We start from the raw sequence: 23,056 nt of genomic DNA on the forward strand, positions 1-23,056 counted from the left end.
AAAGAAAATGCAAATATGGGGCCTGGGATTTAGCTCAGTGGCACCGCGCCTGCCTCACAAGTGCAAGGTCCTGAGTTTGATCCCCAGTACAAAAAAAAAAAGAAAAGAAAAGAAAATGCCAAATTCTTTAAAAAGAATTTTTTTTAAAATGTATCTTCAGGGGCCAGGGATGTAGCTCAGCGGTTTTACTGCCTGCTGCGCAAGCCCAAGGACCTGAGTTCAGTCCTCGGTACCAAAAAAAAAAATGTACCTTCAGGGCTGGGGATTTAGCTCAGTGGTTCCGCTGCCAGCCTCACAAGCACAAGGTCCTTTCTATCCCCAGTACCAAAAAAAGAAATAAAAATTTTTTAGGGCTGGGGATTTGGCTCAGTGGTTCCGCCACCTGCCTCACAAGCACAAGGACCCGAGTTCAATCCCCAGTACCAAAAAAAAAAATAAAAATTTTTTTTAAAAAATCTACCTTCAGGGCCAGGGATTTAGCTCAGTGGTGCCACTGCCTGCCTTGCAAGCGCAAAGTCCCAAGTTTGATCCCTGGTACCTAAAGAAAAACAGAGTGTACCTTCAGACTAGGGGTATAAGGTATACGTGAAACATAAGTGAATTTCCTATTTAAACTTGGATCCCATCCCCAAGCTATCTCATCCTGTTTATGTAAATATTCCAAAGCCCAAAAAATATCCCAAACATTTCTGGTCCATAGCATTTCAGATAGGATACTCAATCTGTATTTGAGTAGATCATAAAAGTAGCAAGCTGCTCAAAATAAGAATTTTCACTGTAGATTTTTTCTTAAATGTCATATCCTGGCATCTGTTTGGAGGGGAAATTGTATTCTTTAAAAAGCACCTCTGGCCATGCAGAAAGTGGCAGTGTAGCTCGGAGAGGCCTGACCTTGCCACCCTGCGTGTTTGCTCAGTGCTCGTTCTGTGAGGGGCTGGGGCAGGGGAGGTGGATGTTCAGCCCAGCTGTCCAGTTAGATGTGAGATAATGTTCCAGAGAAAATGTGCAGCTACATCATGGAAGAGCTTGCAGTTAGGGCCGTAATTAGGACTGTAACACATTGCCTCCAGAGCTGCAGGTTAGATGTTAGATCCAGCGTCTCTCTGCCCTCGGGTGGCTACTGGGTGTGGCAGTTAATAAGGTGACTGAGGGGCTGGGGATTTAGTTCAGTGGTTTCACCGCCTGCTGCGCAAGCACAAGAACCCGAGTTTGATCCCTGGTACCAAAAAAAAAAAAAAAGGTGACTGAAGGCTCCCTTCCCAGAGCCTCTGTTGCCCTGGCAGGCATCTGAGGACCTAGGACATAAGTGCCAGGCAGCAGGGCTCCCTTCCCCCTGGTGAATTCCAAATCCTGGTGCCATGACAGCAGAGTAGAACTCGCTGTCCCAGGGGAAGGGGAAGCACCTTGGCTGGGTTCGAGCATCATCGCTGTTGTAAGTGGCCCTGTAAGGTTGTTACAAATGGCAGCTCCTCCATAGCAGGTACTCATGGGACCCATCATCAGGACGTGGGTGCAGCTCCCGGGCTTTGTAGGTTCCACCTGTGGGGGGCCCTTCCTGCCTGTCACAGTGGGTAGTTGCTTAGTGTTGGAGGGAGGTTGCTGCTGTCCACTCTGCACACGTTGTGGTCAAAAATATGGTGAATGTTTAAATTTCAAAAATGTATTACAGTGGAAGACATCGCTGTTAACCCCCTCAAAATACTCTGCCTTTCTTCATTCACACTTATCCCATCATCCCTGCTGCTCTTTGAAGCAGTTCTAGAAGTCACTTCCATGAGTGTCTTCAAGATGTGATCAAAAATGTGGTGAATGCTGCTTCCACATGCCGTCCAGCAGAAAGTCTGGCCTGTAAACACACCACGGTGGGTCCTCATCCGCTGGATTCCTGGGATCTGGCACCATACAACTTCTGGCTCCTCCCCAGAGTTTCATGGCCATGAGAGATAAACGTGTTGAATCAATTCAGGATGTCGAGGCAGCCGTGAGAATGCAACTGCAGACACTCATGAACTAGGACTTCCAGAATTGCTTCAGAAAGTGGCAAGAACAATGGGGTGAGTTTGAATCAAGGGGGAGATTTTGAAGGGGATTAATGTCAATGTGTCTTTTACTGTAATAAAATTTTCTAACTTACATATGCACTGAATTTTTCATTCATACCTTGGATTTTGGTTTTTGTAGCCAATGGTCCAGCTGTGGTGATCAGTCTGTGTCTCGGTTTGTTTTCCAGGTGTAGTATTTGCAAACAAATGACCGCTTTGTATTTTAAAAACTAACGTTTCCACACTCACGGCTGGGCGTGGCAGAGGCAGGGACCTGGCTGGGCATGGCAGGGCTGGTTTGCTGCACTGTGCAGGCCCTCGAGCTGGTGGGACCCTGCCAGCATTTGTTGGCGTCATGGTCTTGGAAAGCTTGACAGTCAAGTACCAAAATGACTTAAGTGGTCAGCTGGGTGGCCACCTGCCCTAGGTGATCTGTTTCCTGCTACAGTTTTGACCTCAGCTCCCTCTGGGACCCACACTGCTTCTGGATTTTGAGAATAAGGACAAGCCACTGTACCACAGAAAGTAGCAAAGTAGCTGTTACCAGAATCACTCAATCATTTTGAAAATGTTCTTGATAGGGCCGGGGATTTAGCTCAGTGGTTCCAGCGCCTGCCTCACAAGCGCAAGGTCCCGAGTTCAATCCCCGGTACCAAAAAAAAAGAAAGTAAAATGTTCTTGATAAATTTTTTTAAAGTCTTGTTTGTAATCATGGACTCTGTGGATTTAGTTTGCAGTTAACATGTTTCGAACATTGCCGCCTTCCTCCAACCCTACGGGAGCAGAATTTGACCCTGAGGAAGACGAGCCAACGTTAGAAGCAGCCTGGCCTCATCTGCAGGTATGGGGCGGGGGCAGAGCTGAGCAAGAGGGCAGGCCCAGTGCAGGGCTCCATCGAGGCCGGCGGGGAGCAAGGTCGTGGCCCAGTCCCCTCTTTTGGCTGCAGCCCAGTGACTGCTGACTTTCAGTAGCACAGAGCTGGCTATGTCAGATATACAAGAGAATATTTGAGCAGAACGAAGTGTGTGTATAATGCACGTGTGTGCATGTCTATGTGTGTGTGGGGGTGTGTTTTATACAAACTTACCCTGATGTGGAGCATTGGTCTGTCTTCAGCACCACTGCCCGGTGCGTGGGTAACCCCTTCAGCCAGCCCCTGAGGACATAGCGCAGCGGCTCCCTGTCCTCAGGGCGGCTTCCACCTGTGCCATTGCACGTCCACCCGAGCCCCTGTGCTGACCTACACCTTTTCCTCACCCTCTTGTGAGGCACAAGGGTCACTGGTAGGAGACAACGGGGCAGGGTGAGCAGAGCAATCCCAGATGTGCAAGGGGGGAGGACTGGGTCACCCCGAAGAAGGCAAGGAAAGAGGTGGGGAGACAGGGCTGGAACCAGGCAGTGCAGCAGCCAGGGAAAGGGAGCCAGACATCCCTGTGGCCTCTGGTTTTTGCACATCCTGACCCATGGGCCGCAGCGTCAGGTCTGTGAGCCTCTGCACCCGTGCACCCCTCTCTGGCCAGGCCCTGGTCCTTGCCCCCTGCTCTGTGCCTCGGTCCTGCAGGACACTTGTGGGGGAGATGGGGGGGGGGGTCTCTGACTGTCGGTCCTGGCCCGGCGTCGGTCACAGCCTGGTTGAGGCAGCTTCGCTCCGTGGGCTGTGAGCAGCAGGGGGAGCATGGCTGACACAGGCCAGGGGAGTCATCTGTCCAGTGCCATTTAGGGATAGTCTGTGGGCCTTACTAAATAAAATATTTGCCATCGCCAGTTATAATTAAGACACATAATTCAGCATTCTGTAGAGATGAGGCTTTTTTAAGCCTAGTATTTTCAGGCAAATAAAGATTCAACTTAGTATATTTTAATCTCCAATTGATAAAATACCACATTATTTGACTCATTGTTGTTTTTTTCCTCCTAGCTTGTTTATGAATTTTTCTTAAGATTTTTAGAGTCTCCCGATTTCCAGCCTAATATAGCAAAGAAGTATATTGATCAGAAGTTTGTGTTGCAGGTAAGTCCAAATAGCAAGGATGGCGGGCCCTAAGCTGCAGAGCACTCGTGTGCATCACTGAGTTTCTCTTTCTTCTTGAAGCTTTTAGAGCTCTTTGACAGCGAGGATCCGAGAGAGAGAGATTTTCTTAAAACCACCCTTCACAGAATCTATGGGAAGTTCCTAGGCCTGAGAGCTTACATCAGGAAACAGATAAATAATATATTTTATAGGTAAGTCCCTTGTGTCGGTGTCTGCCTCTGTGCATGATACTGCTCTCACCACAGTGTCGTCCTTGGGGTCCTTGCCTTGGGTTTAGGACCCTGGAGGGCAGGTTGGCCACCTGCTTGTCATGCACAGGGACCTGGGTTACACTGTGCAGGACCAGGCCAGTGCTCCCTCCCTCTCTTCCCACCCCAGTCCAGCCAGCTCCCCCTCTGCCCCCCATCCTGGCCCCCAGAGCTCGCCAGGGTCCTGCTCACTGCCGTGAAGTGTGATAGAACTGATTCTGTCCGAACAGCCTGTCCCTTCTGCCTGTGTGCTGTCCGGCTCTTCACAGCAGCTCTGTAAGGGAGGGGAAGGTACAGAGGACAGTGACAGCCTTACCTGGGAGATAGGTGAGCTGAGTGAGGGGTGGGGCTGCAGCTCAGCATTGGAGAGGAAACCCTGCTGGAGGCTGGAGGCAGAGAAGGACAGCTGCCCAGTGCAGTGCTGGCCATGGCCGTGACCTCCCACACACACACCACCCCCCTCCTGCCCAGGTTGTGTCTCCCGGCCAGGCACATTCATTCTCATGCTCTGACGTTGCTCCGTCCGTGGACATCACGTGCCTTCCGCTGCCCCTTGGCTGACAGGTGCAGCCTTCCCCGGCCACCTCTGCGCACACCCAGGCTCCCTCACTCTGGGCATTGCTCCGGCACGGCCCTCCTGAGCAGTCCTTTCCCACCTGCTGCCTGTCCCTGAGTGTCCCTTCAGTCAGAGCCTGCCTGATGGGGAAGGCACACCTCCTTCCCCACAAGGACGGCCTCCTGTGTGGTTGTTGGGTCATGCACTGCAGTGGCACAGAGTGAGTGCTTGTGGAGGAAATAGATCATGGGGCTCCTTATTTGTCCCTGGAAAACTTAGCAGATGAGCAATTTATTCTGCAATTTTTGGCTTTGGTCTGGCTAGTCTCTCTAAGATATCGATTGACTCTAGGATGGCCTAAGGAAGTGGCAGATCATGACAGTAATGGTGTCCCTCCGTGAGATAAGTGAGCGAGTTTTGTGTGGTCTAGCTGCAGGCCCAGAACCAGGTTATTTCTGCCAGTGGGCCCCATGGTGCCAGCCACAGCCATGCATAGGCTGGGAGGCCCTTCCTTAGTCACAGTGACTGAGCAGGGGAAGAGAGGGTGGGGAGCCGAGACAGGCTGTGGCAAGTGCAGAGCCACACACCCTGGAGCAGCAACCCTTGCTGAATGCAGCCCCGTCTCTGCCGTCCCTTCCAGTCCCATGGGCAGCCCAGTGGCTGGAGTCACTGGGATCTGATCCTGGCCCCTTATCATCACTCCAATAGCACGTTTGGCATTGGAGCCTCTCGTTATGTGTGTGGCTTTCCTTTGAACTCTGTCCAAATTCCCCAGGTCCCGTTTATGTAAAGGAGCCCAGGGCTGAACACAGCCCAACCCCAACTCGCCAGCTATAGTCAGAGAGTGATGTCATTCTCCCAAATGGCATGTGCCTATTTTCTACTCAATGCTAATGTTCCTCCTTTTTAACAAGATCATTACTTGGCTGATGTTCGTATATATCAGAGCATTGTATACATGATTTAAATAGCATTGAACAGGTACAATTTAAATTTCAGCCTTTTAGTCCTAAAATTAAAGCTCTGCCTACAGTGTTTTTGTTTCCCTAACACAAGTGGGTTTTGTTCAGATAGCAGAACCACAAATCTGTGGAACACTACATTAAAGAATTACACATAATTTAGTTCAGTCCACACTAAAGGGTCAGCTAGAGTGTGATATTTTTGTGGGTTTTTTCTTTAAGTATTCTTTTCTACAATTATCTTGCTATGTACAACCCAAAGCTAGCCTATTATTTAGATTCTAATTGGTCTGGGCCTTAAGCATCATTTTCATGTAAGAAAAAAACCAAAGTTCTTGAGAGATGTATTCAGTTCCTCTAAATTCTGTGCACCATAGGGCGAACATTCAGAATCTACAAATCCAGAATCTGAAATCCAAAGCATTCCAAACTTTGAAACTTTGTACTGACATAACCCCCAGGTGGAGAATCCAACACCTGGCTTCATGTGATGTGGCACAGCCAGGAGTGGGACACACCATCAGCCCCAGCCCCTGGGAGGCTGAGCCAGGAGGGTCACTTGAACCCAGAGTCCCAGGCCAACCTGGGCAGCAAAGCAAGACCCTGTCTCAAAAAAGTATTTTTAAATTTTAAAAAAATGTTTCAATCATAGACAGTAAAAATATATATATATATATATATATATATATATATATATATAAAATTACCTTCAGGCTGTATATAAAAGGCATAAATGAAACCTGTATTAATTTCAGCTTTCAACTTGGGTCCCATCCCTGAGATTTAAAAAAAAGAGAAAAAAATATGCGCACACACAAATGTTCTAACATCTGAAAAATCCTGGCATTGAAGATTGTACAGGTCCTTAGCATTTCGGTTGAGAGTTCTCTGCCTATTCAGCAGTACCTTGTAAGAAAGGCATTTTGATCGAACTCAGGACCTTGCGCCTGCGAGGCAGGCAGCGACACCACTGAGCTACATCCCCAGCTAAGAAAGGCATTTTAAATGTGCTGGTTTCACCTTCTGAGAGCGTTGGTGTTTCCATTCTCACTCTGGTCAGGGTGAATGCGGAAGTGAGCGGGCGAGGCCCCTGCTGTGCTATCTCCAGCCCAGGCCTTGCATCACCATCTGCTGCTCTTACGGCCCTGTCCCTGCCCTGGACTCTGGCCCTTCCACTCCGCATGGTGTCTGCTAGGCCTGGGCTGTCCATGGGGACTTGACACTCATGCTTCGTGGCCCCGCTGGGGTCTCTGTCCACATGGCCTGTGGGTGACATGCTTGGGCTGCATGAGCATCAGGCATCGGAGCATGTGGCTTCTTGCAGGCCACCACTGCCTCTGGCAGGGAGACCACTGAAGGTACCCGTCCTCTGTCTGAGTCGAGGGCTCAGCTGGGCCTGGTGCAGGTTGCTTCCACCCCTTGCATTGGTAAGGCAGATCTCAGGGACAGCAGACCTGGGAGGGGAGACAGCCCACCTCTTCGTGTGAGCTGCGGAGTACATCACAGGGAGAAAGGCTGTGAAGGTCATCTCCAGCCTGCTGTCAGGGGTCTGGTTCCTCCTCCGCTGGAGGGAGCACCCCGGTGGCTGCCCTGAACGGAGCGCCACGCTTCCTTCCCGTTTGGTCTCCTTTGGAAAAGCAAGGAGGAGAACTCTTCTCATTTTCTCTTTCTTATACTACTTCAGATGGAATTAGAATAACTGACAAATAAGAATCCATCCGGAGAAACGTAGTCCTGTTGGTTAGGAAGCCAGGTGGCCTGCAGCTCCAGCAACTGTGAAGGCTCCTCCTGCACAGCTCGCTGCCAGTTCCCTCACAGGACCCTCCCTGCTGCGCTTCCAGGCTACGGCCAGCTGCATCTTTTTTTCTTTCTCTTTTTCTTTCTTTCTTTTTTTTTTTTGTTGTTTTGTTTTTATTTTTGAGATGGGGCCTCGTTATGTAGTTCAGGTTGGTCACAAACCCAGGCTGGCCTGGAATTCACAGCACTCTCCAGGCTCCCGAGTGCTGGGATCACGGGCATGCGCCACCATGCTGGCATCTGTTTCTGTTTCCTTGCTCAGTGGCCCTGATGCCCGTGGGCTGTGTCTCAGTTCACCCCGTGGCCTTGCACTTTGCCTGCCCCTCTCCACCCCATTTTATGCACCTCCTTTGTGCCCCATCTTTGTGAATCTGTCAGAAACCTACCTTGGGGGCTCAGTTCAAGCCATGGCCCCTGCATGGATCCTGGCCATTTGGGGACCTAGAAATGTCCAGACCCCATCTTCACACCTGCTTCCTGTCTATGAGTGTTCGCCTGTTCTTTACTGTAAGGTCACTGCTCTTTTTCTTTCGAATGGGGACTGTGACATTTCACAGGTGTCTTAACCTTCACAGAGTTACTTCTAGGTGAGAGCTCTCTCTGAGTGAAGGTTCCTGTGCTGCCAGAAACCTTCCCAGCACGTCCCGGACTGCACACCCGTCCTTTGCATGGTCAGGGCCAACTGACGCCACATGTGCCTGGCTGAGGGGCGAGCGGGCTTTGTTTCTGAGGGACTCCTTCTGGGGGAAGAGGTTTTCCTCTTCCTGATGTGTCCCTGCCCCCTTGCCTCTTCCCCAGTTCTTTCAGCAGATGTGTCTTAGGCATCAAACATGCCAGGCTTGGTCCTGGCACCACGAACACAGTAATGAGAAGTCCTTGTCCCACTGCTGACACAGAGAGCGGGGTACATGGCTCGGGAGCTCAGCAGGAAGAGTCTGCTGTGAGGAAGAGGACAGGAATTTGGGCAGATGGGCACCCCGGAAGTCATGTGAGAGTCAGCTCAGAGGACGTGGCGATGTCAGCGGGGAAGTGAGTGGTGTACGGGAGAGAGCGTCTTTCTTTTTTGCAGCAACTGTGCTCAATGTTGAGAGCTTTAAAACTGAATAAGACATGAGCTTGTATTGAAATGCAGCAAAAAATTAGGTGGATTAATGGATAGATGGGAGATATATATATACATAACAGAACGAATAGAGAGAATTGTAAATGATTGGGTCTGGATGGCTGAAATATGAGTATACACAGTAAAATTCTTAACACTTTTCTGTATACTTGAAATCTTTCAAAATAAAATGCTGGAGCTAGGTATAGTGCCTCACACCTGTAATCTCAGCTCTACGGAGACTGAGGCAGAAGGACTGTGAGTTTAAGGCCAGCCTGGACTGTGTAGAGAGTTCTGAGCCCACATAGCAAGACCCTGTCTCAAAACTCAAAACAAAAACTTAAAAATACTGTAATTAAAGTCCAGGGAAGGAGCTTGAGCAAGACTCGCCCTCTGCCACTGAGGCATGTGCGTCTCCAGGCGTGGAGGCCTTACTGGGTTCCCGAGGGGCTCCCTGGGCAGTGAGCAGCCACCCCTGAAGGGCTGGTTGGTTGGTTTGTTTGTTTGTTTTCATTTTTGGTTATTTGTTTTGCACAGCACTGCGGGCAAAACCTGAATCCCCTCGTGATAGGCCAGCTCTATCCCAGAGCTGCAACCCAGCCCTGGGCGGTTTTCACAGGGACCCTTGCTGCTTGCTGCCCCACTTTCCTCCCGCAGGCTTACCCTTCTTATCCAGAGGACTTCAGTCTTCCAGACGTTATTTCAGGGTCTGATTCTCATAGACAAATTGGTTTTTTCTAGGTTTATTTATGAAACAGAGCATCACAATGGCATAGCAGAGTTACTGGAGATACTGGGAAGGTAAGTCTCTGCCAGCTGGTGGCCAGTGACCCAATGACGGATCTCTTCATTAGGGTTCCATAGGTAGATCGCACACCTCAGTGTCATTGCTATGGAAACTGGAATTTCAGTTATTTCCTCAGGAGCAGTGTTAAAAATAGTTACATAAGAAGGTTCATGTGAGAAACTTATTAGAAGAATAGATTATAACACATTTGCAGTACTGAGTAAATGCTAATATTCCAAATTGCTTTGACTTTATAGATTTTTCTTTCTTTCTTTTTTTTTTTTTTTTGGTACCTGGGATCGAACTTGGGACCTTGTACTTGCGAGGCAAGCACCAGAGCCACTGAGCTAAATTCCTGGCCCACTTTATAGATTTTCCATATGTATACTTACAATTAACGTTTCAGAATTTCCATCATCTTAATCTGAAGAAAGTTCTTGCTTGTTAATATTTTTTATAATTGACAAGCTATCAGTTTTACATTAGGCCCCCTAACCACTGTTTGCCAAACAGGGTTCCAAGGTAAATATCTTCCAAGCACTTTTCACCTGTGCTTCTTTGGGAATTCAGTAAGCATTAGCAGCTCAAGGTTCAGAAAAAAACAAATGACATTTGATTTTGATGTAAAATTTGTAAATACTCAAACTTTGAATAAATTGTCTTCACAGTATAATTAATGGATTTGCCTTACCGTTAAAAGAAGAGCACAAGATTTTCTTATTGAAGGTGTTACTGCCTTTGCACAAGGTGAAATCACTGAGTGTCTACCACCCCCAGGTAAGGGAGGCAGCGCTGACCCAGAGCCAGCTGCCCACAGGGAGTGTGCACTTGCTCGGGCCCGGTAGGCACTCGTAGGGAGCTGCTGGCAATGGCAGAAGTGATCCCGGGGCACAGAGCATTGTCTGATACAGAACTGTGATGTTAGTCCTGGCCCGGAGAAGGGGTTGGCTGGCTCTGAAGGAGTCTGGAGCTTCTCCGGGGTGTAGCTTTTCTGCGGAGAAATTTAAAACCAGCAGCCTAGAGACAAAAGGCTGTTGGTCATAGCCAGTGAAATGTCTTGTAACACAGTTAAGAAAGCAAGCAAGCAGGTTTTGGAAGCTGCTGGAATCTCCTGTAATTATACTGGTAAGCTGGTAAGCGGTTACTGCCTGGTTAGTTGGGTGTTTACCTAGGAGACGTGGGTCCCCTTCATGCTTTCCTAGACAGGACCTAGCTAGTCTGACGCAGCACTCTGCAGCTTCTGGGCTCCCACCTCAAGTGGTGGCAGTGTGTTTGTCACTTTTAGCTGTCACCTAGCTGATCCTGGCTGGCTTGCATCGTGTTCAAAGCACACAGGACTGCACCCCACCAGGCCTCACTTTGGGAGATGGCAGTGTGGGGTGAAGGACAGAAAGTGTATGCTGTGATTGATCCAAGACATTGGCTTCCTGGGATATATTTTACTTATTTTCTCCATTTGCTATTAACTGGTAATATTTTTATGCCCAGCCAGTATGTTATCATATTAATTGTGGTACTAAAGGAATTAATAGTTGAGAAATTTAAGACAGAACCAGATTTTAATTTGTTTTTTTCCAGCTGTTAGATTACTTGCTCATCCTAATCTTCACAAGAAAAATCTCATTGCACTGGGTTGACTTGCTTGAGCTTCAGGCCCCAGGGCCCCTCCAGTCCCATGCAGAGCCTCCCAGGGCAGGTGGCACCTGCTGGGCCACATTGGGCTGTCTGGCTCGAGGAGTGTGTCTCACAGTGACTGGCCCATGGTGACGTCAAGAGTTAATGCTCCTCCTCCTGTTTCGTTCCAGCTGGCCTACTGTGTCGTGCAGTTTCTGGAGAAGGACAGCACCCTCACCGAGCCAGTAAGTGTGCGCTGCCCCACCGTGGATACAGACGCATGTGCTTCCCCATGTGTCACTAGGCTGCCCTGCAGCTCTTCATGTTGAGTTTTAGCACTCGTAAGCAGGCTGAGTTCATCGTGTGCTGCAGATTCTCTAAGGGCGGCAGTCTTCTACAGACTCCTTTTCTGAGTATCTGTGTGGTAGGCTTGCACCTTCTCATGCCATGCCCATGCCCTTGGAATGAAGAGTGCCTAAGCAACTGTCCCCCCAGCCTGTGTGCAGTGGAGCCCCTTGCTCCCACTTGGTGTGGCAGCGTCCCCCCTCCAGTCAGAGGCATCGCAGGGAGGGGTGCAGTGCTTGCCTTACTAAAAAGAGCTTATTAACACCCAGAAAGGTCTTTCCAAGATAGAATGTAACACTGCCTTATAATCAGTGGATCACAGGAAGAGCTACCATTTGGTTTTGGATCTCTCCTTTTCTTGGCATTTTTATCTTTATTAAAAATATTCAAAAGGCTATGGTAGCCAAGATTAATAAAAATCAGGGCGCTGGGGATTTAGGTCAGTGGTGCCGCTGCCTGCCTTGCAAGTGCAAGGTCCTGAGTTCGATCCCTGGTACCAAAAAAAAAAAAATCAGGTATGTCACATGCCAGTTTAAGCATTTCAATACACTTTTGTAAATCAGTTTTATTGGGCCAGGGATTTAGCTCAGTTGGTCCACCACCTGCCTCGCAAGTGCAAGGTCCTAAGTTTGATCCCCAGTACCGAAAAAAAAAGAAAATCAGCTTTATTGAGGTATGGTTCACATACTCTACAGTTTACCTGTTTAAAGTGTACAATTCAAAAGTTTTTGATATATTACACTATTAACTTTTGGCGGGGGGGGTGGGGGGGGTACCAGGGATCAAACTCAGGACCTTGTGCTTTCGAGGCAGGAGCAGTGCCACTGAGCTAAATCTCCAGCCCACTATTAACTTTTTAAAATTGTGGTAAAATATATACATATATAACATGAAATTTGCCTTTTTAACCATTTTATGTGTGCAGTGCAGTGGCCTTGATTATAGTCTCTGTGTTGTGCAGCCGTCACCACAGCCTCTAAAACATCGCCATCTCAGACAGAAACTCTGTGCCCTCAATGGCCTCACCCTGCCCTCATCCCCCAGCACCTGCTCACCGGGCTTCCTGCCTCTGAACTCGAGCACACTGGGTTCCCTGTGAAAGCAGAACAAGTCGGTCGCTTTCTTCTGTGCCCAGCTTCTCTCACCAGCATAAGGTCTACCGGCTTCACCTTATGCTGTCAGACGTCGTCCCTAGTCAGGGCTGAACAGTGGGCCCTCGAGTGGACAGGCCATGCTGTCTGACTTCGGCAGCAAAGCTGATCAGGCTCTCATAAAGTGGGCATCCATGTGGTATGCAGGTGTGGCCCTAGGTTACCCCAGTGGGGCTCCTAGAGTCAGCAGGGCTCAGGAATACTTTTGGAGAGTATGACCTATGTGTGGCACATACCTGTAATCCCAGCACTCTGGGAGGCTGAAGCAGGAGGATCACATGTTTAAGCCCACCCTGAGCAGTTTAGACTCTCCAAATAAAGGCCTGGAGATGTAGCTCATTCTGAAGTCCTGGGTTCAGTGTGAGGTACCAAAGGGGGAGGGGCTATAAAGGATATTTGTTACCCTTTTATTGTCTGTAATTAGTGCTTTTCATTTAGACATTGTGTGCTAGACTCAAGCTTTCTGGGCACATGAAACATTGACTACTGTTGAATGACTAGAGGCCCACGGCAGAGCTCATGGAATACAGTGGTGTCTCTTCACCTGCAGGGAGAGCCAGGGCAGAGTCTCCCCAGGGCTGGAGGTGGGCCACCTTCGGGCCACCCAGACTTGCCCTCCCTCCAGGGAGCAGGCAGCCCATTGAGTTCCCAGAGGGGCTGGGCCTGGAGCCACAGCTTCAGCGTGCAGCCACTGTCCACTGCATGGCCTCCGGAGCAGCAAAGATCATTGGCATTGGGACCGTGGTTCCAAACAGTGTGAGAACAAGTCCAGTGTGGGACCTGACTCCAGAAATAACACCTTCCCAGCGGCATGGAGCAGCTAATAGCTGGATTGTATAGCTCACAAATAAGCATATTTCTTTCTCATACAAAGGAAAATGAGCAGTGAGTTAGGAAGTGCCCACATCATCTGTATTCCTAACAGGTTCAGGTGCATAGAACAGGTACTCAATAAATGTTTTGGGGGGTTTTCTTTGGTACCAGGGATTGAACTTAGGACCTTGCACCTGCAAAGCAGGTGCCGGAACCACTGAGCTAAATCCCCGGCCTGAATATTTATTAATTTTGAGATACAAGTAGGAGGATAGTCTTTAAATGATGTTCTTTAGGCAGTTCCTTTGTGGATTTTTATGTCAGACACCAAAATTCTGAGCACTTCTAAATAAATGTTGGAGTTTTATCAATGTAATATCATAGAAGATTGTTCAAGAACCCAAATTCTGAAAGCATCAAAACATAATTATTCTAAGTAGGGGCAGGGGATTTAGCTCAGTGGTTCCAGCGCCTGCCTTGCAAGCGCAAGGTCTCGAGTTCAATCCCCAGTACCAAAAAAAATTATTATTCTAAGTGGATTTTTTTAAGTTCTCACCTTGATTTTAACCACTAAGGGGGACTGCTAAGCAAGAGTTGGTAGGATCTGCCAGGCTGGAAATGATGCATGAGTGAAAGAGGCCAGCCTGTCCCCCAGAGCTGTCATGGGCAGGGACTCCAGGGTAGTCACAGTCTTGATGCAGGGCGGGGCTTCCGGACATTGCTGCGACCAGGTGGAACAACTGCAGCGAAATTACTGATTTTACTTGTGCAACCATGTGTGCAAATATGTACCTGTGCCTGTAAATGCCTGTTGAGATCACTGTCTTTTTTTTTAAACCTAAGATATTCAAACTCTACATTGAGTCAGATCCAGTATTTTCTACTTGTCTGATTGTATAGGGTATTTAGAAATTAGAGGAACAAATAAAAAAGGAAAGATTACCCAACAGAAACTCTTTCTAGCTGTGGGACTTGGGCAAACAGCATAACATGGGATATCACGAATTAGGTGGCCACACGGTCCGGTTGAAGGCATCTCACGCTGAGTGATGCTGTTCCCACTGAGGCCACGCCCACCGGATCTCCCCCAAGTGAGCACTTCCAGCCCTTGTGAGCGCTCACACCTGCCAGAGCCAGGTGGGCCTGATCACAGTTTCCTCCCACTGAGGCACATGCAGGTGTGTTAACAACAGCTGCATTCACAGCTCTCCTTGTGGTGTCTGCTGTATGCACATATGTGTGTGTGTTTATGTGTACACACATGTGAACTGTCAGTTTATTTGAAAAATGAAAAAATGAATTGTGGGTGTATGTATATGTTGCCAACAGTTTCAAAACTGGCTACTTCCACACTAGAACACATACACAAACTCATGTGCTCTGCATGATCACCCCTGATTTTACTTTTGCTAATTCTTTTGCTTTTTTTTTTGAGACAGGGTCTCACTATGTAGTTCAGCCTGACCTTGAACTCATTTGGAGCCCAGGCAGGCCTCAAACTCACAGTGATCCTCCTGCCTCAGCTTCCCAAGTGCTGGGATTATAGGCATGCACCACCACCTCTGATCTGCTTATTTTTTTGTCTTCTTTCTTTCTCTCTCTCTCTCTCTTTCTTTCTTTCCTTTTTAATTAAACAAACTGACTGGGGCTGGGACATGGCTCAGTGGTAAAGCACTTGCCTAGCATACAGCAGGCCCTGGTTTCCCCAGCACCACCCACCCAGAGGAGCTGGCTTACTGAAATGGCATTTGGTCAGGAAGAATGTGAAGAATGTGTCCTGTCATTTAAAACTGTGATTGCAGGGCAGGCATGGAGCGCATGCCTGCAATCCTAGCACTCAGGAGGCTGAGGCAGGAGGATCACCATGAGTTCAAGGCCAGCCTGGGCTACAAAGCCGAGACTCTATCTCAAAACAAAACAAAACCGTGATTCCAGACCATATAAAATTAGACCTGCTTATCTGATGGCTGGTTTCCGAATCTGTGGTCCTCTCTGCTGCTTTGCAGTGGGGACACCTGGGGGAAACAGTTTCCCACCCTTCACACCGTCACTGCCTCTGCTGCTTCTTTCAAAGGTGGTCATGGCACTTCTCAAATACTGGCCAAAGACTCACAGTCCGAAAGAAGTAATGTTCTTAAATGAATTAGAAGAAATTTTAGATGTCATCGAGCCGTCCGAATTCGTGAAGATCATGGAGCCTCTTTTCCGACAATTAGCCAAATGTGTTTCCAGCCCGCACTTCCAGGTATGTGGGTTTGGGGACGATAATTACATTACTCAGCTTGTTCACTTGGAAATTAAGAGTTTAGGGCACAGCTGGTCCTGGTTTGTTTCTCATGCAATTTAAAGGTAAAATTCATGTTTTTAACGCATACTTTAAGACTAGATGATAAAACTTTAATCCTGTTAAATAGACTTTAATATCCTGTTTGTTCTGACTGAAAATATTTTTCACAATAAGAATGATTCAGCACGGCTTCTCAACAGACATGGTGCCACACGCCTGTAATCCCGGCTTCTCAGGAAGCTGAGGCAGGAAGATCGCAAATTCAAGGCCAGCCTGAGCTACATAGCAAGACCCTGTCTCAAAATAAAAAGGTCTGGGGGTGTAGCTCGGTGACAAAAGCCCTTCCCTTGGATGCTGGAGATGCTGGGTTCAATCTCAAGTACAACAAAATGTAAACATTAAAATTTTAAAAAGCTTAGCTTCTCTGTGAAGCTGTCTGTCTTCAGGCTCAGTGTTCCTCCACATCCATGTGACCTCATCTTCCACAACTGATTATCAGTATTAATCATAGACGGTGTGATGATGAAGGCTTCCAGCTCTGGGCTAATGTGTGGCGCAGGCCTGTGACCCCAGCACTCTGGGAGGCTGAGGCAGGAGGGTCCCACGTTTGAGCCCACCCTGGGCAGCCTGGCATCCTAATGAGAGCCTGTCTCACAGTAAGAGCTGGGGATGTGCTCAGTGGTAGAGCACCCCTCTTGCTCTGGGGTTCTCTCCCTTCATAAGCTCTTTGTTTCTGGCATCTGAGGAATTTGTGTCCCCATTCTCTAAACAGTATTTCTAAGTCTTCTCACTCCACATTCCTGTATGCAGGGCAGCCCAGCCGGTCACTCCCCACTATGCCCCTCCGCTCCCTCTCCCGCAGGCAGGCCTCAGCCTCCCCTGCACTGGCACATGCGGGCCCTACCCAGCTGGACCTGCTGGCTTCCCTCCTCTCACAGGACCATGTGAGTGGCCCAGGCCTTCATGGGGATGGCAGGAAAGCAGGCACAGAGGGTCCCACTGGGGAAGCACCGCATGTGGCCTGTGAGTGAGCAAGCTCAGGGCCATGAGCGCTTCGCTTGGGGGGCGGGGGGCAGCTGGGGAGGGGACACTGGGTGTCTTCGCCTTACAATTCCTGGACAGGAAAGTCGTGGTTTTCAAAACTCATGGGGTGAGCAGCAGCCGTAGAAGCTGAGGGATCAGCACCCCAGGGAGCCAAGAAGAGCCAAGTTTCTGAGAACTGGAACCCCCTCCCAGCTGCACAAGTAGCTACCACCGCAGGGGATGGTGTGTTCCCCGGGGAAGACAGGGATGGGTGGCGTCACCCAGTGCACTTTTCACAGGAGCCTGTGGTGGGAAGCAGAGGGGCTGTGCCTGCACTGCAAGGAGTGCGTGGGTGGGACAGGGCCTGCTGTCCCTCTTGGGCCCCTCCCGGGACAGAGTGAGCAGCACATGGGGCCCTGGTCCAGGGAGCCACGCAGGGACCCTGGGCCTCTCCATCACTGCCGGGCCGCCTCGTTCTTCCTCTCTGAGGCTCCCCAGTGTGGGGTCCTATCTTGGCTTCTGCTTCTTGGGGGACTCAGATCAGCACAAAGCACATTCCAGAACTTCCAAAAGCATACATGTGAGGCCAGCTCATTCTTCATTTTTCTATCACAAAAAAAAAAAAAGCTGATGTTAAAAAAACAGAAGCAGAATTTAAAACTCAGGCCATCAAGCATCTTAGGCTTCTGCTTTCTAGATCAAGCTTAAATATTCCCTCTATGTATATTTATTTATGGATGGGCAGACAGATACTTTTTGAAAGTACAAAACTCTTAAATAAGAATTATCCCAGAAACTGTTAATGCCAGTGTTTCTCTTTTGCCTCACGCACTGCAGTTTCAGACCCTCCCCCTCCTCCAGCAGGCTCACCCCAGTGTTCCGAAGCTCCCCCTTCACATCCTCTGGGGAGCTGACCCCAATTCTTGAGCTTCACCCACCTCCCTGGGCTTCCTCCTGCACCACCACGCTGTGATCACAGTCTCTAGACTCCTGGTGGCAGGAATGCTGTCCTCCTGTGCTCTGTGTCCCTCCAGCAGCCCATGGTGTCAGCCTGTGGTTGGGCGGGGAGCGGCTCTGCCTGCTGTCTGATTGGGAGACAGAATGGGGGAGGAAGCCCGGGATGTGACCTTGCCCTGGCCCCAGCTGGCTGCTCCTCTGCTGCCCTCCGTGATGTCGCAGGGTGTGGCTCAATGCACCACCTCCGGGAGGAAGCCACACTTCCCACCGCGTGCACTGCCTCTCACAGGACTCTGGTCTCTAGTAAACTAGAAAATCGCCATCCTCTGTTCACCACACCACATCTCACAGCAGAGACCACATAGACAGGTGTTAGGTGCTGGGCAGTGACTTGTATCCCCAGTATCCAGGCTGGTATTGAGCATAAATGTTCACGGAACAGTGAAACCAATGATGATGTTCTTGATTTCTGGATATGGGAGAAATTACAGGAATTACAAGGAGGCGTGATGGTCCCGTTTGCAGGCTTCCCAGTAAGATGTGCATAGCAGTACCTTTAACATGCTCACCGAGGTCGCGCCCCTGTCTTGCAGGTGGCAGAGCGAGCGCTGTATTACTGGAACAATGAATACATTATGAGCTTAATCAGTGACAACGCAGCAAAGATCCTGCCCATCATGTTTCCATCCCTATACCGCAACTCCAAGACCCATTGGAACAAGTAAGAAAGAAGGAGCTATCTTTCTTGGCTATTAGATGTTGCATGATTTACCTTTACTGTAATCAAAATTAAAATTCAAATGTTAGGGCCGGGGATTTAGCTCAGTGGTTCCGGTGCCTGCCTCACAAGCGCAAGGTCCCGAGTTCTATCCCTGGTACTAAGAGAAAAAAAAAAAAATTCAAATGTTAATATCTATTTTTAAGTGATTGATTTCTTTGAGGTTTTTAAGTTAAATGGCAGTGTGGTTGTGCGTGTGGCCTTCTCTTGTGCTCCCCGCCCGCTGCATGCCCACACAGAGGCCCCCTGGTCTGTACCACCTTCCAGGCCTCTCCTGAGGCCACCGTGGAGCTCCCATGGCTCAGTGTCAGCAGGACCACAGCAGCCGCCCAGCGATTCCCAGCCAGTCCCTGAGCCCTGCACCCCATCCCAGGAGTCCTGTGAGAACCCAGGCCGCCTGCTGTGGGCACTGCCTTCAGACAGGAGGGTGGAGCGGTGAGCAGTGACTCAAACACAGCCCAGGGAGTCTGCTGTTCACTTCTGTCCCACTCCACCTAATGAGGATGCCGAAGTGAGCCAATCCAGGGCCACCTTCAGAGACCTTGAAAGGAAACTATCCCTGTGGGCACCAGGTCGTGTTTAATACTCAGATCATTCAAATGAATGTGGGCTCCAGGGTGTTTCACCCACCTTGTGCATTTTCACCGTAAATGACAGGTGAAAGCAGGAAGCACAGAGATATGGTATCGAGCCTGCCCTCATCCCGCAGACAGGAAAGCAGAACTGGGAGGGCCGAGCACCTCTGTCCTGCCTGCCCAAACTGCAGGCTGCCTGCTTCCCTCCCAGAGAAGCCACGTGGTGGCAGCCAGGCCACGGAGCAGGCCTGGTCCCAGCAGTGAGTCCAGAGTCCCCTGAGCATGGGCGCCAGGAGGACAGAGATGGCAGATGAGAGCCAGGCAGGCTTGGCTCTCGTGACTGCCGGGCCTGGGCGGGCAGGTCTCCAGGTCTTCCTCAGCCACTTCCTCCTCTGGAAACCCACCACAGTGTTGGGTTGGTTAATTAGGGTGATATTAGTATATATAAAGTGCTTTCCTTTCCCACCACCTTCAGTTGAAAATGAATTAAAGAAAGCCGATGCCCATAAAGCGCCTGGTGTGTGGCAGGCCCCTAGCAAGTGTTGGCACTGGCTTCAGAGCTGTAGGTTTAGCCCTGGTGCTGGAGCGGTGGGAGCCACCGCCGAGCACTGGGTTGACAGTGGTGGCTGTGGGCATTTCAGCTTCTAGCAGCGTTTCCTTTGCCACATCTGGGTTTTTAGTGAACACAGCAGGTGATACGAGGCCCAGAGTTGTGCTCTCTCCATGTAATGCAGTATGTGTGTGGCCTGATGCAGACACACAACTGGTAACTGGCTTTGGCACTGTCATTGCTAAGTGTTTCATTATAAAGTCGATCAAAAGTATTAGGATTTGGAATAAAGTCCTTTGGGTTTTGCTTGCTTTTTTTTTTGGTACTGGGGATGGAACTCAGGACCTTGCACTTGCGAGGCAGGCGGCGGAACCACTGAGCTAAATCCTCGGCCCTGCTTGCTTATTTTTTAACTGCTTTTGTATTGTTGCCCAAACCATGTGAGGTGGACCGGGATCTGCTTCCTGTCACGCATGGGTGCTCAGCTTGCACCCGGGGACACAGGGCCTTGGTCCCTCTCCATGTGCCTCAAGCCAGACAGCTAGTTTTGGAGAGGTTCTTAAAACAAGTTATGTATTTATTACATTTTATTAAACAAATCCTATGGCAATATATATCAAACAATATTCCAGGAACATTTGCATGTGTAGCGCTCTCATCTTACAAGGTAGCTACTCTTGGTTCCCCATTTTATGGAAGTTAAGGATTTTGTCTAAGGACGTGGAGCTGGTAACTGGAGAAGCCAGAAATCAGACCCAGACAGTTAGTATGTGTGCTGTCTGAGAGCTGGCTTTTGATTGAGCTGGTTTTGATAATTTTATTCTCTACCTTCCAAAGCTCTGCTTTGGCATTATTTGAGTTTTGCTCATTTTCGTTTCTGTTGGTTTGGGGGTGGTTTGTTTTGTTTTGTTTCATTTTTCACAGTGCTGAGAGTCAAACCCAAGGCCTCAAACATGCTAATCAGCAAGTCCTCCAACGTTGAGACACACTCTCAACTACTGGCATTATTCACATTAACTTTTCTGTCCTCCGTGAGTAAGATGAAAGGAAACTCACATTTATAAGGGATACAGTGTTTCCGTTATTGTCCCCTGTGTAATTCAGTCTTAATTGTATTTGTTCAAGTTTCAACATTTTTTATTCAGTTTCTAAGCAAGGTAGGGGTCTGGCTGCTGCTAGCCAGGACAGTGAGCTCAGAGGAGCCTGATAGAAGCCTGCTGAATTTTGTGGCTGACTCAGGAAAACAGAAATGGCCTGTAATCCTATCTACTCAGGAGGCTGAGGCAAGAGAATTGCATGTTTGAGTCCAGGCTGGGCAACTTAGCGAAACTGTCTCAAAATAAAATTTTTAAAAAGGGCTGGGGATGCAGCTCAGTGGTTGAGCAGAGCACTTGCCTAGCAGTGTGCAAGGCCTGGGTTCCATCCTCAGTGTCACTCACATACAACATACACACACACACACACACACACACACATCCCACCAGGCCGAGGAAACTAGTGGAGTGAAGGGCTGTGGTGCATGAAGCAGCCTAAAGAGTTTGGGAAGGGAGGGACTATGGCAGAGGGAGGGCGGAAGAAGAACCAGGTCCAGTGTCCAAGTTTTATTGTCAAGTTTTCTTTGCAGGACGATACATGGCTTGATATACAACGCCCTGAAACTCTTCATGGAAATGAACCAGAAGCTATTTGATGACTGCACCCAACAGTTTAAAGCAGAGAAACTGAAGTAAGTTACTACTGTTCCCCAGATTTTTTTTCCCTTCATCTTGAATTGTCCTAAAAAGCTGTTCTTCACTTTAGAGCAAAACTGGTCCTCTTGTACATGGAGAGCAAATTCAAACTTAGTTATTGTGACTTATTTTGAAACAGCACATGGTTAAAGTTCGCTGTCCCCTCCCCTCTAGTTTAATCATCTTTGTACAGTGTATACGAGATCAAGAGCCTAATGATTGGGACTGACACATAAAGGTGACCATGTGTGTAACCTGTGTTACAGTAAGAATCTGCATTTCAGCGTGTCGTATTCTAATTGAGCAAGCTCCGTAACTTGGGCATCCTCGGGAGTCTAGTCTAGGCCTGCTTTTGTGGCTTTGAGGGCTTCAGAGCACCCATCTGCCCAGGGATGGTCCAGGGGACGAGCACAGTGTCCCTGCCAGAAACATAATCATGTGATTAATGACCACGTGACTCCTCCTAGTTCGTAGATACTGTGAAATAGGAACAGAACGCTCAGGTGGGAAGGAGAGCCCGGGTAGGGAATGGGGGAAGAGAATAGAAGGAAAAATGGAAACAAAGCTTTTGTAAATAAGGAGGGGAAGAAGGGTGGAAGGGATGGGGGGAGGGGGAAGAAAGAAGAAGCGAGGTGTATCATGTGCAGGCACTAAATACCTATGATGACTGTGATCATTATGTAGATCTGAAATGTACCATTAAAATTAATTTTTTAAATAATAAAATTTAAAAATACTAAAAAAAATTACCTATGAAGAAGCAAATAATCAGAAAGATGAAAACAAGATTCACTTGTATAAGATTTTTTTGAAGAATTTAAATTATTAGACTAGTTAAATAAATATGTAGGGCTTTTACTTTTTAAAATCTTTTTCTCTAAGTCTTGGCCAGTTAAGCTCATTCTGCACACTGTGTCCGCTGTGAGCAGTGCTGTGAGCATGTGGAGTGGCCGGAAGGGACAGGAGAGAGGTCTCGGGGTGCCGAGCGCGTCCGTGCTCCTGTGTGTGTCCCTTGCATGTGATTCATCTCTAACACAAGTGACATTTTACTGTTTTTCAGAGAGAAGCTAAAAATGAAAGAGCGAGAAGAAGCATGGGTTAAAATAGAAAATCTAGCCAAAGCGAATCCCCAGGTACTAAAAAAGAGAGTAACATGACCTGTCAGGGGTGTTGCCTGGATATTTATAAGCTAGGGGTATGTGTCACCAGGGGGCAGGGGGTCAATTTCACTAACATTGTATATGGAAATGTCTACAATAAAAGAATACTTTTCAACTTTGTAATCCTCCTCTTGGACAAGTACTTTCTTTATCCACATTTTTACCACAGAATTGATGGATTTTTTTCTTCTGATTTTTAAATAAGATACTAATCTTAAAAATACTGTGGTATGGGCTGGGGATTTAGCTCAGTGGTTCTGCTGCCTGCCTTGCAAGCACAAGGACCCGAGTTCGATCCCTGCTACCAAAAAAAAAAATACTGTGGTAAAAAGGAAATCAGGATATAACCTCTCCAAAACTGTAATTTGCTTTCTTTCTCCAGTGTCTTAGATGCCATAGTAAAACCACATTTCCCTTTCTTTTTAATATCAAGTTATTTCTAAAAGAAAGGAAATTCAGTTTTAAATAGATGAAGTATGAAGTTGATGTCTTCTTTTCTTGAAATTAACCAAATTCTGCCGCTAGCACTAACCCTTCTTCCACCCTA

The 23,056-nt window shown here is 48.4% G+C and overlaps 1 protein-coding gene and 1 long non-coding RNA gene across 12 annotated transcripts in view; one reads left to right on the forward strand and one right to left on the reverse strand.

Moving 5' to 3' along the window:
* The window catches only part of Ppp2r5c (protein phosphatase 2 regulatory subunit B'gamma), a 133,718-nt gene that overhangs the window by 97,291 nt on the left and 13,371 nt on the right, over positions 1 to 23,056 (forward strand). For 8 of the 11 annotated variants that reach the window (XM_021244143.2, XM_004836936.4, XM_004836937.4 and 5 more), the window contains 10 exons: positions 2,773 to 2,883; positions 3,961 to 4,053; positions 4,135 to 4,265; positions 9,481 to 9,540; positions 10,195 to 10,303; positions 11,332 to 11,385; positions 15,524 to 15,694; positions 18,310 to 18,437; positions 21,244 to 21,345; positions 22,410 to 22,482. In XM_021244143.2, the coding sequence (XP_021099802.2) occupies positions 2,773 to 2,883; positions 3,961 to 4,053; positions 4,135 to 4,265; positions 9,481 to 9,540; positions 10,195 to 10,303; positions 11,332 to 11,385; positions 15,524 to 15,694; positions 18,310 to 18,437; positions 21,244 to 21,345; positions 22,410 to 22,482 (1,032 nt within the window). Of the gene's footprint in view, positions 1 to 2,772; positions 2,884 to 3,960; positions 4,054 to 4,134; positions 4,266 to 9,480; positions 9,541 to 10,194; positions 10,304 to 11,331; positions 11,386 to 15,523; positions 15,695 to 18,309; positions 18,438 to 21,243; positions 21,346 to 22,409; positions 22,633 to 23,056 lie in introns of those variants that run through there. The other 3 variants (XM_087195150.1, XM_087195151.1, XM_087195152.1) reach the window with 1 other exon arrangement.
* LOC147822874 (uncharacterized) lies at positions 15,636 to 17,969 on the reverse strand. The gene is made up of 2 exons (XR_015444967.1): positions 17,698 to 17,969; positions 15,636 to 17,365 (listed from the first exon to the last, which is right to left on the reverse strand). It is a non-coding gene; the product is annotated as an uncharacterized LOC147822874 (long non-coding RNA).

The sequence above is a fragment of the Heterocephalus glaber genome, unplaced genomic scaffold (assembly GCF_053883595.1).
Source record: "Heterocephalus glaber isolate CG9 unplaced genomic scaffold, H.glaber_assembly_v1.0 deba00001608, whole genome shotgun sequence".
In the NCBI taxonomy this organism is placed as follows: domain Eukaryota; kingdom Metazoa; phylum Chordata; class Mammalia; order Rodentia; family Bathyergidae; genus Heterocephalus; species Heterocephalus glaber.